At 38.5% G+C, this 16,290-nt stretch overlaps 1 protein-coding gene across 3 annotated transcripts in view; it reads left to right on the plus strand.

The window, feature by feature from the left end:
* The window catches only part of LOC126195028 (nucleolar protein 4-like), a 470,193-nt gene extending 454,121 nt beyond the window's left edge, over positions 1–16,072 (plus strand). Inside the window, exons 3-8 of one of the 3 annotated variants that reach the window (XM_049933468.1) lie at positions 396–511; positions 1,025–1,189; positions 1,344–1,559; positions 1,897–2,040; positions 3,243–3,624; positions 14,701–16,072. In XM_049933468.1, coding sequence (XP_049789425.1) covers positions 396–511; positions 1,025–1,189; positions 1,344–1,559; positions 1,897–2,040; positions 3,243–3,624; positions 14,701–14,861 — 1,184 coding nt within the window. In that variant the 3' untranslated portion in view covers positions 14,862–16,072. The remainder of the gene's footprint in view (positions 1–395; positions 512–1,024; positions 1,190–1,343; positions 1,560–1,896; positions 2,041–3,242; positions 3,625–14,700) is intronic. The other 2 variants (XM_049933470.1, XM_049933469.1) reach the window with 2 other exon arrangements.
* Positions 16,073–16,290: the final 218 nt, after the last annotated feature.

Below are 16,290 nucleotides of genomic sequence, written 5' to 3' on the forward strand. Positions count from 1 at the left end.
ATTTGTGTAATAATAACATAGTCACAAATGTAAATAAATCCTTTCTTGAAATGAAGCTGAATATAGTTACTGTTTCATGGATCCCTCTCCATTATGTGTGCAATGTACTGGTTACTGCAGTGATATTGGTTTTAGTGTTTTCATGACACGAACGGTTATATTATTTATTTGTGGAAGACATTTCTTGTATGACGGGCATGTGGAGAATACACACAACTATCAAGAAAGTGCCTGTCCCCCTGTGTTCTGCATTACGGTTCCTATGATGATATAAGAGGATGATGGCAGTTTTATTCATATGTTTGTATACTAAAAATGGGGGAAATAAATTTTCTGATTCCACCATTTTCTCATGTGTATGTATATGCATAGTAACTGAGAGCATCATTTTGCAGGTCGTAATGGTGACCTACGTCTACATGAAGAGAGAGATGGAGTTGCTGATGAGGTCTTGTGGAGCGGATACCACAATGCCCTCGGCCTTAAGAAGTCTGCCCAGCGTGAACAGTCTGTAAGCACATTTTAAATATAATTCTTAATGTATTGAACTTTTCCTCAAAGTACTTTTTGTGTTTATTGTTATACTCATTTCTCTTCCATTCAAAATGAGCTTTTATTGCCAGTTTTTTAAGTCCTTTGCCTTTGGAAAAAAATGTGGTTCATTTACAAGTTTATTTGATTACTGAGCCTTGTTTTGAATGAATTAAATTCAATACTGATTAAGACATTTTTATGCAAGATTCACATAGCCAGTGGTAAAAGAATAAGGACCAGTTCTTTTACCTGGAATTGTTGAAATGAGCTAGCATTCTACTTCTCATGTTTTTACTATCATCCTTTAAAAATCTGTTTCAAATACGGTCTACTTCACTTAAATGAATAAAATAATGACTTTACTTTCATGTTTGTTGGCTGTCTTCTGATTTGGAGAGCAGGCAGCTTTACTATTCTGATAACAATATTATGATTATTTTAGTACCATATTGTGGGAACTCACAAAACGAAATATTCTTCTTCTTTGTAGAGCCCTCTGCTGTTAAGTGATCGCAGCCTTACTCAGGAAACAGGTTCTGTGCATGATGAGACATCATCAAGTGGCAACAAGGAAGACGAAGATGATGATGATGATGATACTGAGGACAAGATTGATCCCCAGCAATACGACCCTGAGAGGCTCAAAGCTTTTAATGTAATTATTCCCCTTCATTACAAATTCTATTAAATAGAACAAGATTTTCATTGCAGTTCTGAGACAGATTTGATTTCTTGTTTTTGATTCAATGACATGGCGTTTGACATATTCAGATATTAATAAGAAGAAAAAATATTCATTTACATTTCAGATGTTTGTACGCCTCTTTGTGGATGAGAACCTGGATCGTATTGTACCAATTTCGAAGCAGCCCAAGGAGAAGATACAGGCGATAATTGACTCCTGCACAAGGCAATTTCCCGAATTTGCCGAGAGAGCACGCAAGAGGATCAGGACTTACCTTAAGTCGTGCCGCCGCAATAAGCGCTCTCGGGATGGAAATGGAGCATGGGAAGCTGTAAGGACTGTGAGGATCACTTTCCATGAGTCCCCATTATCTGATAAAATTAATTGTTAACAGTTATACATTCTTACTAAAAAATATATTTCACAAGGGGACTCAGTCTCTTTGCATGTTTAATAACCTCTGGATCATTTATAAAGCTTATGAAATTCATTTTCTATAAGACTGTTTGGAATTCTATTTCACATTGTACGTACAGTTAATGTGATTGAAATTAGAAACTAGTCATTAAAATGTAATTCCTGAAATATATGTGGTATGTGTATCTAAAATTGCTTAAGAATACTGATCGTAATACTAATGTAGTGTACGTGTGACTTAGATTTAATGTTTCTTACAGACACGACCCACCCCTGCACATCTGACTTCAGTTCAAGCTGAGCAAATTTTGGCGCAGGCCTGCGAGAATGAGAGCCACAATGCAAAACGAATGCGACTTGGTCTGGACCCTGTCAGTCAGCCATTACCTCTTACACCACAACCTGTAAGTGCTTCAGGCCTGAGATTTTATTTGCTTGTTTATTTATTCATGTATTTTTTACCTTAGTACTGAACAACTGGAATAGCACAGAAACTCTAGTTCCCGTACTTTTCATGTTTTTTTTTCCCCATTAATCTTCCGTCTTTTCCCCATGTTGCCTTTTTCTTTCTTCTGTTTGTGTCCTATTTTAGTTTTTTTTGTTTTTACTGCCTTTGTAGCCTTCTAAATTGAGGATTCATAATGTTTCTTTTGCTTTTTTATTTTATTTTATTTTATTTTTTATTGTAAACTTAATGTGTTCAGTTTTTGTTGGGCTATCCAATGGGCCAACTTACCACTAAATCTGAGGGGAGTGCAATGGGAGTTTCCCTTGTGAGTAAAGATGAAGAACCACCAGCATTTCCGAAATTGTTCACTATATTTTGCATATTGTTTGATGCAGACACTTTAGTTTAAGTGAAAACATTTATTTGTCTCTTTTTTTCCTACTCCCCCCCCCTCCTGACACACACACACACACACACACACACACACACACACACACACACACACACACGCGAAAACTGAGGCCTTCTGAACTTTGTAATTCCTGTGCTTGAAAGTTCTCTGGCATGGAAATAGAATAGTTAAGTGACACTCTGTGTGAAACTCAGACTGTGAATCTAGTGGTTTGAGGTGCAATCATTGTTTGATTGTTGCATTTATTTATGATACTTAACATGACTTAATCTTTGCCTTACTCAACAAATCTGAAAATGGCAAATGTCAGTGTGATTCAGTACCACGTGAAATATTTTTCAATTTAAATGGCCAGGTGAACTGAAACACTGGGTAGGACAAGGCAATAATAAATCATCATGAGCAGAATCATTCTTTACTGACCGTTGTGGCATTCAAACTGACTTTCAGATTGATGAGGGCTTTATCATTTTGCACTAATTTTTTAAACTGGTAGTAGGTTATACTTAGATAAACTTGTGGTCAGACCACTGTATAAATAGGGTAATACACCAATACTAATGCTTTAGTGATTTAATAAATATTTTATGTTTATTGCCTAACACTAAGGAAGTTAGCAGTAATGATTTTTTCTTTGAAAATTCACTCATATATATATCTGTGACTTCTGTTAAGAGGAGAGTCTCAGTCATTTTTAAGGAGGTAGCTAAAGTTACACTATTATTGACAGACCATTATGATCTTAGATATTGTTGCAGGCAGAGGGCAGGCCACTTGCATTGGACTTCCCAGCCACCACATCAGGCAGTGATGTTCGTCCCGCCCATGCTCGAGGTTCAAGTGACTTGCCAGATGGAAGCCCCAACATGCCCCCGACATTTGGCCCAGTTACTGTAAGTTCTGGCCTGAAGAGCTCAGTTCCGTCCCCAGTAACAGACTCCACTGCAAAGGTAGCAAGTACTGTTGGAGTTGTGAATGGTGCAACCCCTATCACGCCAACGACGACACCTGCCACTGCCTACCGCCCTAACTTTGGACAGGCTTTCCAACGTGTTGCTACATCTGGCCCCTATTCAGCACCGCTGTTTCCAGCACCACCATTTGGAGCTGCTGGCATGATTAGCAATGGTAAGTACAGTTTGTAGCCAAAATCTTTTTCAAATAAATTCCAAATTCTTATAATTAAACAGTGAAAAGTCCAGGATGTAGTAACAACAGTAGTTTGCTACTCGCCACATAAAGGGGGTGTTGAGTCACAGACAAGCAGAATGAAAATGACTGCTAAAATATTAATCTTTTGGAGAAAGGCCTCCTGCTGAAAATAAAACACACACACTCACATTGTGATGTGGTGCTCACACAGATAGAGGTGAAACAGTGACAACAGTTAACAAAAGTTTATTGACCAGAGAAAAAAAAACCACCTGCTTCAACAGTAATAACAAAATCACAATTACAGTGTTTCACAGGTATGAACACTTGTCAGTACGACGATTCTGGAGTTTGACAAAGTAACGCAATTAGGATATTCATAGACAAATAAATTTGTGTGGAAAGTGTTCAAGGTCCAGTGAAGCTGTCCTGAATAACGCCAGCGTAGGAACAAGATCGTCTCTCCTAGATACAGTCTGAGTGCCCCAGGTGAAACAGTGATGAATGCTGAATACAGCACCGTCAGTCCCCACAAGTCCCCACAATGGAGTTTGATTGTGTCCTAAGATGACAGGGTGTGTAGCAGGTGCCTGGGGCTGGGAGTGGCTCTCAAAGCCAGAAGAACTGACATGTGCAGCTCTGGTGCCAACCTTTGTAGCAGCAGGTGCACTATTTTCTGGTCATGTGTGTGGCAGGGGCAAATAGGTCCCTTGGAAGTGAGAGCCTGTTCTACCCCTGATTGCGACAGGGTAAGTGTACAGGGACCATGTAGGCTGCATGTGTGTCAGAGGTGCCTGAAGGGTTGCTGATCACTTTTGCAAAGATCTCCGGTGTAACGCACTGTGCTTTTGTGAATGTGTGTGTGTGTTGTATTTTGTTAGAAGGACTTTGTTTGAAAGCTTAATATTTTTGGAATCTTTTTATTGTGCCTGTCTGCAACTCATCACCTTCTCTCATATAATTTGTTTTTCAGACAAATAGTCATACACTGTAATGAGTTGCTTGAAGGAATATTATTATTTGTGCCATATAAGTGAGAATCAATATATTATGTGTACATTTCAGAAGCAATCATATTCTTATTGTCATTATTTCTACTCTTTATTCTTTTGATTTGCCATATTTTATCATGTTTTTAATGACAGTATCTGTTATTGTCTAATGCGATATTCTTTCGAGTTGCCGTATGTTATCATTTTTTTAATGCCAATATCTGTTAATGCCCAATGTGATGTGTATGAATTTATAATTTAATGATTCTGATATTGTAAACAGTACTTCTTAGCCATATGTGCAGAATTTTGTGTTTTTGAATTTTATTTCACTTGTGGTTAGAAACGTCAGTGACTTAGTAATGTTAGAGTAGTTAGGTGGTAAAATCCTGTAGAGAAGAGAGTGGTGAATTCACAGATCCAGTAGAAGATAATGTTTCATCTACATGCACGTCACACTCCATAACCCACCATATTATGCATGGTGTTGGTTTCCCTGTACAACTAGCAGTCATTTCCTTTTCTGTTCCACTCGAAGATAAAACGAGGGAAAAATGACTGTCTATATGCCTTCATGCGAGCCGTAATTTCTTTTATCTTACCTTTTTGGTCATTATATGAAATATAAGTTAGTGACAGTAGAATCATTTTGCACTATACTTCAAATTCTGGCTCTCTAAACTTTCTTAATAATGTTTTACATAAAGAGTGTTGTCATCCCTTCAGGGATTCCCATTTGAGTTCACGAAGCATACCCGTAATACTTGGAAGTTGATGAACCTGCTGGTAACAAATCCAACAACATGCCCCTGAATTGCTTTGATGTCTTTCTTTAATTCTATATTTGCAGTTTATTGAAAAGGAGGAAGTTATTGAATAATTTAAACTCCAGAAGAGCCAATCTGTAAATGACTATAATTGATTATTTTAATTTACTATTGCTGTGAGAAAATGCCCAACTGTGGTTGCCACTGCTACATGGTTTTGTGCTGACGTTTGAATAAAAAACTTCGTGGCAGAACTGATGCTTGAGATGTCCTGGAACTGTTACGTTATTGGTGACTCATTTAATTTTGGGGAAAAAAATCATAGTCACTAAGAGTCACGTCAGGCAAGAACAGATTTGTTGTAGTGGCCCCAACCTCACCACTGCAGTGAGTTATGCATTTTGGTGTTGTTGCGGATGACAATGGATAGCAATTTTCATGGATTCAGGAGAGGAGCTAGTGATGTTGCACTATCATCACCACTTTCATGTTCCAGCTTCTTTGAGTAGGATAAAATTGGGTAATATCACTCATTTTACTGCCATGTTAATTCCAGTCCATAGGTTTTAAGCCAAGTCCATTAATTGAAACAACATGCCAATGCTATGCATCCTTCACATTTCTTTTCATGTTGTCCTATTCTAGGAACTTATGCAGTCATATCCCTCCAGGTTAAGACTTGAGTAAAGTGTTATGTCATCCATACCTTTCCCATTCTCCAATTCACTAATAACAGCTGATCCACTGCTGGTGATAAAAAGTGTTTACATATTCGTGTTGTTGGGTTTTTCAGTTCGAAGACTGGTTTGACGCAGCCTTCCATACTAGTCTGTCCTGCACAAGCCTTTACATCTCTGCATAGCTACTGAGATGTGCATCCACCTAAAACTTGTTATTCTAGTCGTGCCTTGGTTTCCCTCTACATGTTACCCTGTTGTTGTAATCATGCCCTGATCACCCTCTACATTTTTAACCTTTGCCCCTTTTCCTCCAGTACCAAACCGATGCTTCCAGTTTTGTGCAGTCAACTGATCTCTTCTTTTAGTCATGTTCTTCTTGGCTCCTAAGGGATTTGAAGATCCCATGCCGACCTAGCACCTTGCCTCCAAATGCTTCTATCTTGTCATATTTCTTGCAAATTTTGTATGACCATCATGTCGCATATTATTTTAATTTCATTTAGGTATGTACTCATGGGCCTCCCCCTTCACCTTTCACCATATGACTTATCCTAGAATATCCTTGAAACCATTTCATGCTCCCCTTCATCTTTCACCATATGACTTTTCCTAGAATATCCTTGAAACCATTTCATGCTATTTCAGTCTCATCACATGGATTGTCCATTGAAATCTTCAGATTTTATTGTGCTGATTATTGTTGCCTTTTGTGATAGCATCTGGATTTGTGTTTTGTCTTTGCTTCCAGCTTTGCGATTCACTATCATAGCATGGACCAAAGATTTTGGTATAAACTTTGTTTTCAAAAACCTTTTAGCTGGTTTTCTTCCATTTTAGTTAAACTTCATGTCTTCATTTTAATTTTCCTTGTCAGCAGTTAGGCACTAGAAGTTTTCATGTGGAGTAGTTGATGCTGTTAGCATTTTCCAAACTCATTTTTACTTCTACTTGTTCCTATTTTCTTCATCTATGACTGCACCCAGACATTTGAACTGTTTAATGCTTTCAATTTTATGTATACCAATTATTAAATGTGATTTTTTGACTTATTCATCTCTACTTCTTTGAAGTATCATGTATTTTGTTTCCTGGTCATTTACTTTTAGACCATGTTTGGATGCTTTCTCTGTGGGCTTACAAATAACAGTCTAATCTCTGTTGTATTTTTCCCATTGAACATTATATCATCTGCATATGCAAACACCTTAACTTGATACCCATAGAGGACAGAGCATCTCTCTGTCTTAGTCCAGTTGTGTTTTTAAAATTGTCAGATGTTATCCCATTTAGCAAAACCCTGCTTATATTATCATCCATGAATATTTTACAAAGATTTATATGTTTAATTCGAAATCCAAATTGCATCATTACATTCCAATGGCTTTTCTTGTCAGTGGAGTCATAAGCTTTAAAAAAATCAATACACAAGTAATGTATTTTCTGTTTATATTCCCATACTTTTTAATTTATTGTTCTGATTACAAATATATTGTCAATAGTAGGTCTATTTATGTGAAAGCGATTCAGATAATGCGTGATGATTATATTTTCTTCATATGGTTTCAAGTGGTTTAGCAATAAACAGAATAAAATCTAACAGGGTGTGTTGAATAACTTGTAATTTCTGAGGAATTCCCTGTCTCTTTTTTATGCATTGGGACTATTAATGATTCTCTTCATTCTGTTGGAATAAGTAAATGGATAGATAAAAAAATCTACTCACCAAGCGGCAGCAGAACACGCATATTAAAGCTATTACAGTTTGCTAGTTTTTGGAGCTAGTGGCTCCTTCTGGCAGAAGGGTTGAAGGGGAAGGAAGATGGGTGAAGGAAAAGGACTCGTGAGGTTTAGGAAAAAGTGTAGAGTTTGGAAAAGTTGCCCAGATCTGCGGGTCAGTGGGAGACCTACCAGACAGGAAGAGAAGGAAAGACTGATTTCTGAGGACTGCAGTAGCAATATACATATAGTGGTTAGAAGTTACTGTACTTACACAAGTAAAATATGCACGTAATGTCCAGTCTGAAGATACAGGATGTTCATTTTAAGTGAAGGTGTGGAAGAATCTCCAAAACTAAGCATCAGATCAAAAAACATTATAATTCTGATTTGTTTTTCTTGGAGTGGGCGTCCAGTCGTATGACATCACCCCGCCACATCACCATCTGGGGGCGAGGGGGGGGGGGGACAACTTTGAAATCTTCAGTGGGAACTCCCATTTTTTATTGCAGATTATGACTCTATGTCAAAATCTACATACATTTCGTCCAAAGCATTTTCATTGTTTTGCCATGATGCTGTAATCGGAGGAATAGAAATGGGTACACATTCATAATTTATGACGTGCTACTCAATGGCTCTTGAATATACAATGGCACGTGGGACCCTACCTCCATGCTTCGAGGGTAGGACAGGCCAGTATTTCATAACTTATAATTGGAAACCCCATTTGCGACATCTTATTAATCTGACATATCAAACAGAGGACTACTCGATGTGCCACCATGGCCGTGTAGTGAACTGTGATGTATCATAACAGGCAGTACTCTGCAACCAGAGCTCACCTATTGTGCAGATGTAGAACAGATAGCAGCTCTAAACATAACAATACTTGGCTGTGTTTATTGCCTGTACACCTACCTATCATTTGGAGAATAGATGTGGAAGTGGACCATGGAAGAAAAAATTGAAATGATCCTGATTTATGGAGAATGTAGGAGAAATGTTTAGGCTGCTGTTACCATATATGCCGAGCATATTCCAGGGAAAGCTCACTCTCATTTGTTCTTTTACAAGGTTGTGAATGCTTTTATGTCTGATAGCAGCATGTGGACCAGCAAAAGGAAACAAAACAAATATGTTACCAGACAAGTTAGTGAAATATATGAAGTAGCAGCAGTGCACCACAGCCCACAGATAAGTGCCTGGAAATTACACTGTGATTCCGGTATCTCCTTATGTAGTATTGTCACAATACTGTATCGTCCTAAGTATCATCCACACCACATGTCACTGCATCAAGAACATCATGGTGCCGATTTCCATAACTGGGTAGTAATTTGTGAATGGGCACATCAACAAATGCAAATGGCCCCCATGCTTTCTGGCGAGGTACTATTTTCCAATGAGTCTACATTCACAAACCATGGTAGTGTTCCCGACCGGTTACGGCAAGTTGATCATCAATGTCCTTGGTTGGTTAACATTGGTGTGGCATCATAGGGAACAAACTCATTGGTTTGTATTTTATTGATGGCACATTGAATGGACACAAATATTGAATGTTTTTGGAACAGAAACTACCAGTACTACTGCAGGATGTTCGACAATGTATGTGGTTTCAACATGTCGTTTGCCCAGCACATTACGCAACTGAAGCACAGGAAGTATTAGACCATGTTTACACTTGTCGGTGGATCAGCAAATGTGATCCTATTAATTGGCCAGCTAGGTTGCCAGATTTGATGTTTCAGGATTACTTTCTGCAGGGATATTTATAAGATAATGGGTAGTAGCAAGTGCCAATAGGCTGTGAAGACATGGTAGACCACAGTGGCACATTGAGTAGTCTGCTGTTTGTTATGTTGGAGGAATACAATGTTGTGAAAGGGGTTGCCAGTTAGAAATCATGAAATACTGGCCTGTCCTACCCTTGCAGCATGGAAGTGGGGGTCCCATGTGCCAGTGGATATTCGAGCCATTGAGTAGTGTGTTGGAAATTACAACTGTGTACTCATTTCTATTCCTCTGATTACAGTACCATTTGTGGTGTTCCCATTGAAGATTTCAAAGTTTTATCCCATCATCCACTTAGGGGGTGGAGGTGTGGGTTGAGTGTGGTATCACTACATCTCCCCCTCTGAGACAAACGAATTGGAATTATATCTTTTTCTGATCCAGTGTGTAGTTTTCTAGATATTTCAAAGCCTTCAGTGAAATAAACACCCTGTATATCTACACACACACACACACACACACACACACACACACACACACACATACACAGGGAAAGGCAGCTAAGTCATAACACCCCTTGTATCTCCCAATCTGTAATAGATACAAAGATGCAATTTGGTCAGTGAATTACAGGAGCAGGGGCTACTTGAATACATCACATTTCATGTTGGTGCTATTTTTTTATTAGAGATATGAGGCCATCTTTGGTTTTTTTAAAATGGAACCCTATGTTAAATTTTAGCATAACATGATGGGCTTAAAAAGATGGTTTCAAATATGTGTATATCATAATATTTAGGCGTACAGTTTTTGAGACACAGATCCAGGTACTGACTTAGGCAGGAGCTGACAATAAGTATGAACACAATTAACTTTGGCCGTCGGCCGAAGCACTGAGCCCAGACAGCGGAGCCAGGAGTGAACTGGAATGAGGGCCACACCAGTGGGCATTGATGGGGCAGCATGAGCACATGCAGGAAGGTGCATTGCTGGTAACCATGGAGTATTCCCCTTTGTCGCCAACCTGTAGGAATGCAAGAAGCATGTCGAGAATTCGCCCGTGGAGGAGTCTGCAACATACTCCTTCATTTGAACCTTGAACTTTCTTTTGAGAGGATCTGCCTCACTGGTAGATTTGGGGTGAAGAAAAGGAGCAGTCACCTGGCAAATGCCTTGACAAGCGCAGAGATTGTGGAAGATCTGAGAGAAGGATCATTATTCCTCACAAGCATATAAGGCAGTTTTTCAATAGAAAAACTTTTGGAGATGGCCTGAAACATGTGGCTGATATTGAAGGACAGCAGATAGTGTAGGGAAGTCCAGAGAAAGCATCAACAACCAACAACCAGTAAGAATTTAGGAAGGATATTGCAAAATGAACATGGATGTGTTCTCACAGAAACTGCGGTGTGGTCCATGGAGAGAGCATTACCTGTGGCATTGCCTGCTGGGTAGAACACAGAACAGGCTACAAGGAACAATGTCACTGTCAATGCTGGGCCAAAATGCATGCTGATGGGCCAATAACTTGGTATATGAATTCCCCCCACCCCACCCCACCCCCCTGACCCCCAAAGTCCCTGCTGTAGACAGTACTTAAAGGATCAACAGACCTGTCTGTCTACCCAAGCTGAATGCGGTGTGGTCCATGGAGAGAGCATTACCTGTGGCATTGCCTGCTGGATAGAACACAGAACAGGCTGCAAGGAACAATGTCACTGTCAATGCTGGGCCAAAATGCATGCTGATGGGCCATTAACTTGGTATATGAATCCCCACCCCCCACCCCGCCCCCCTGACCCCCAAAGTCCCTGCTGTAGGCAGTACTTAAAGGATCAACAGACCTGTCTGTCTACCCAAGCTGAATGAGGTGAATGACTTGATGCAAAACTGGATTGGCTGCAACAAAAGCTGCGATCTGGGATCATGTGATAGGAAACTCATCCACCATTCATTGTTCCTCAACACCTGAGTGAAAGTAAAGGCGTTAATCCTGATCAAAAGTAGTATCTGGCCACAAGTAGTATCTGGCCATATTGGAAGCCAGAACAGCACATTGTTTCACTCTGCATTATTCTGTTGTTATTCCATTCTCAATCATCAAAAGTGACTTCTCACAACATCATAAATAAAGGAACTGAAGGCCAAATCACTGGTTTGAGTTACAGCACTTTACTTAATAATGCCAGAAACATACGTACATCTTTACTTATAGGATATGAACATTAACAAAAATACTTCATACAGATTGGTATTATAAGCACTATCATTTCTGCTAATAGTTAATGGAATTGGCTAATTAATATCCCCCCCCCCCACCTGGGGAGAGCATGTAAGTGGACACAACTTCCAGACAAGGATATAGTGCATTGTCTCTTCACACCATGTTCCCATAATGTCACCCATAGGCAAATGTCCGATGGTGCATGTCAATCATCACACTGCCAGTTCCAGAGCACAGCCTGTTGAGTGTATTCCATACAGACCACCTATACTCGTGACCTGAGGGGAGGCTTTTGGAAGGCATCAGCCATCCTGCAAGGTGGTTGGATCAGGAACACCAAGAATGAAGAATTACAATTAGAGATTTGGAAGCGAAGCAGTGCTCTATTTGCACACCTTACTGGATCACCTGAACATGTCTTGCTGCTTGGGAAGGTGGAAGGCACAGACTTTTATTTTTGATGGGTTGTCTTGACAATAATGCATAGAATTTGTAGTACAAGTTGCTTCTGGAGCTAATACGGCGACATTTTATACATAAATAATGCTATTTATTCTTTATGAGCAGGGTTGATAATTAATGTAAGTATTATAGAGTATAGGAGCTAGTACACTTCCAGGCCATTTTTTAGGTTTCTCTATCTGCTCTGTTGGCCTCGAAATTAAACAGAAAACTATCTATTCTGCAGAAAGCATCCAGTTATTTGAGTGAGTTTATATTCCTATACAGTGACTAACCATGTTGTAGGCTTATTGCATGTCAGTGAAAGCTGCTGCAGTGTTTGTTGTTTTTATAGCTGTATTCTATATACTGCATGAGGTGCAGTACTTGGGAAGTAAAACTTCTCCCTTGTTAAAAGCCTATTTGTTCTGGCACGAGCAATGGGTCTACCACTCAAATAGTTGATCTAGACTCATTCATTGTAAGATTTTGTCTTAAATGTCCCATCAATGTGATTCTTCTGTCGTTCTTGGGATCACTTGTGTTGTCAGGTTTGAGTATTGCAGTGACTGATTTTTCTCCATAGTTTAGGGATTTCGCAGTTGTTGAATAAGTCCAAGAGCCATTGCTACTAGCAGCACCAAATCTTTTGAGTTGCTTGGTATAGATATCATCAAGACCTACTGCTTTACCATTTTTACATTTGTTGAGCTCTCTGTTCGGATCTTCCAGAACAAAATGACCAGAGGGAATGCTGTTTTCCTGACATATTTCTTTTATTTGATTCCAGCTTTACTGGTCTCCCACTCTCCTTGAGTTGACTTGCAGTTTGATTTGCAGATAAGTTGCTATATACTGAGCTCTCAGTTTTGTAATTACGGAGATGTGTGTGTAACTGCCAAGCATAGTAGCAGTTCATTCTTATATTCAGATCTTGTGTTAATTTAATCCATTGGTTGCATCTGGATTCAGAATTTGAGTTTGAGGCACACTGCCTGCTTGAGATAGTTTCATCATTGGAAGAATCTTTTTGAAAATGTTCTGATATTTTTTCAATAGAATTGATGTTTCAGAGGTTAGGGCCTAGAATGTAACTAGACTACATCCTCTATGACTGGACATTTTCCAGAAATGCTACATAAACATCTGGATAGGGATTGATTGCTGTAATCCTCACATTGAGCATTGTGATGAATTTCTGCCACTTTGTCATATTGAAATTGTGTCTTTGCATGAAGCACATTGTGTGTGGGTGGACTGACTCGTAATGGATGACGTTGTTTGTGGAGGGATCAGTGTGCTAGCTGATTTTGTACTTTGTTTGCCTAATTGTATCTGTGTTTCCATTTTCCATTATTAAAAGATGAGGAACTTTGTTATCATGGACCAAAGATAGCTGATGTAGTTCTGTGTGCTTTAGTACAGCATTTTAATTTAAATTGTCTTGAGAGTAGCTCCATACAGAGCTATAACTATTGAAATCATCTACAACAGATTCTTTCTGACTCCTCAAATTAGCAGGAGGATTAAATGAAAAAATCTCATTAGGAGGATTGAGACAAAGGAAATGATAAGGTTGCTGTTCTGTGATGGAAGTTGTAAGAATCTGGTGATCTGATTTGGTGAAGATTGCTCTACCATACTGGCATTGAGGTCTTTTGGTCACTAGTTTCATTACTGCAACCAAAGTATGTGGTTGGTGAATATCTCTGTGTGTTTTTTGGGCATGTTATAAATTACATTAGTGTCTACTATAAAGGTCATGTAATAGTTCCTCTTTACAACAATATGCTACTCGTCACATAGAGGAGATGTTGAGTCACAGAGAGGCACAATGAAAAAGAATGCTACAAACATTCAGCTACTGGAATAAGTCTTTCATTATATATAGAAAATACACATACATTCACACAGGCAGAACTCACACATAGATGATCATTGTCGTTTTTGGTCACTAAGGTCCAACTGCAACTGTGTCTAAGGTGAACAGAAATCTGTCCTTAATAGTTTCTGAGGAAACTGATGAAACCAGGTGAGAACAGGACAAATGCAAGTGATAGTAAATAAAACGTTGTGATCTAATGTTTTGCTTAAGTATGTACATTTCCTCACTAAAGATCTTCAAAAACTTCACCATTAACTGCAATGCATTTTTCAGCTCTTGTAGACAGCTGTTGATATGAGCTCATTTGTACAGTCTTTTACTTGAGCACATGCATGTCAAATACAAGCAAGAAGTTCTATGTTACATTGAATGTCTTGGCTGTTGTTTCCATCAAAATGCTGTAACTGGAGAAGGATTGGCCCAGCTGGAGTACTAGTCAGTTGCATTGGAAATGTATCAGAACCCTACTGCTTTAAGTATGGGGGAAAACATGGTTTCAAAAAAATGACCTACATTCAGTAAAGACAACACTATGTAGCCTAATGTCGCTTTGGTTATATTTTCATTGTTAGCATTTAAGTGGAGTTAACACTTTTTTGTTATGTTGCAGGACCTACAGATCTAAGCATGAAGACAAAACCACTGCTCAGCCACAAACTGAGCACCGCCGAAATAGTAGCAGTAAGGCAGTTGATTACTGGGTACAGGGAATCTGCTGCATTTCTTCTCCGGTCTGCAGATGAGTTAGAACAGCTCTTGCAGCAACAGTGATTGACCTGAGAATGGACATGGTGATCTGCACAGAGAGACTGAAGCAAAATGAATGCAGGGATCTCAGATTTCTCCACTGTGTACAAAATGTGAAGACATTGTGTCAAGGGATGTTTGGTTCATTGTGCATTTAAACATCTTATTTCATGATCTGGTGTCCTTGTGTGTGTGCTGATAGTACTTCTTTGACTTTGATGTATTTCATGTGAACACTTTGCTTAAACTGATGTGTGATACAGAACAAGTTTTCTGGGATATTCCAGCTGCGTGAAGAAGGAGCAAATTGCTTCAACAACTTATTCATGATGAGTGTAATAATGGAAAGCACTTAACATTATTAAACTGTGCTAAACATTTTTCAAGATGAAAAAAAAAGACTTTAAACTCTGTAAAGATATTTGATGGACCAATTACATGCTCTCACTCATGTAATAGCTAATGCAGCACTTTTGTACTTATTTATAACAATTTTTTCCTGACCCTGCACTGTCACATGCCTTTGTTATCATTATCAATATCAGAGTCACTATTTATATCAGTCATTTACTATGAAATGTATATTTTTGGTGTTGACTACATTTTGTTCCTAACAGATACATTTGTAGACAAGTTTTGGTCATGTTTTTCATTTCTTCAACAGGAACATGACTCACAGACAGAACTTACCAATAATTTGTGATTATAAAGAGTTTACCAGTTGTTTGAAATTGTAAGTTATAGGCCTCTGACTCTGCAAAAACGAAAAAAAAGAAACATCCTCTTGTACAAATATGGTTGATGTGTTTTTCATGAGATAAAAGCTGTGTTTAATTCATTGATTAGGAAATGTCTGAGGACAATACACAGAGTAAGCGTATTGGACATGTTTGTCTTTCATGAAACCAGAAACATATTTGCTAGTTTATAACATTTGTTGCATGCATGCAAATACAAAACACACTTTGAGGAAGATGTAATGGTTGTGTGACTCGTTGTCAGTTTCCTCATATTCTTTCTGTGTTTCTTGTGACATGTATTTTATATTTGTGCAATCATAATGTTAATTCGAACCTCTATATGTGGATATTCCTAATTCCATCCATAGCATTAGCTGATGCACACTACTTAATGCAACTTCTCTAAAAAGAGAAAATTTATTTGGCAAAAAAATTTTAAAATATTCTCAGCAGCACTGTGCAATCGATGTTTCAAATGTTTTGTCTGTAAGTCAAAAATGCGTTTTTCATATATTCATATTTGTAGTATTTGTCCATATATGTAAATAAAATTTGTACTTAAATATATATAGCAGCTTCAAAGATTTAATACTTTATACCCACCACACAGTCTTGTTTCAAATTTAAGTAGATGGATACATCTTTTCATTTGTGACAAACTCTCGGTGTTGTGTTTTTGATATTAATCTGTGTTGATGTTTGTGGCAGCTACA

This window comes from Schistocerca nitens, chromosome 7 (genome assembly GCF_023898315.1).
Source record: "Schistocerca nitens isolate TAMUIC-IGC-003100 chromosome 7, iqSchNite1.1, whole genome shotgun sequence".
Classification (NCBI taxonomy): domain Eukaryota; kingdom Metazoa; phylum Arthropoda; class Insecta; order Orthoptera; family Acrididae; genus Schistocerca; species Schistocerca nitens.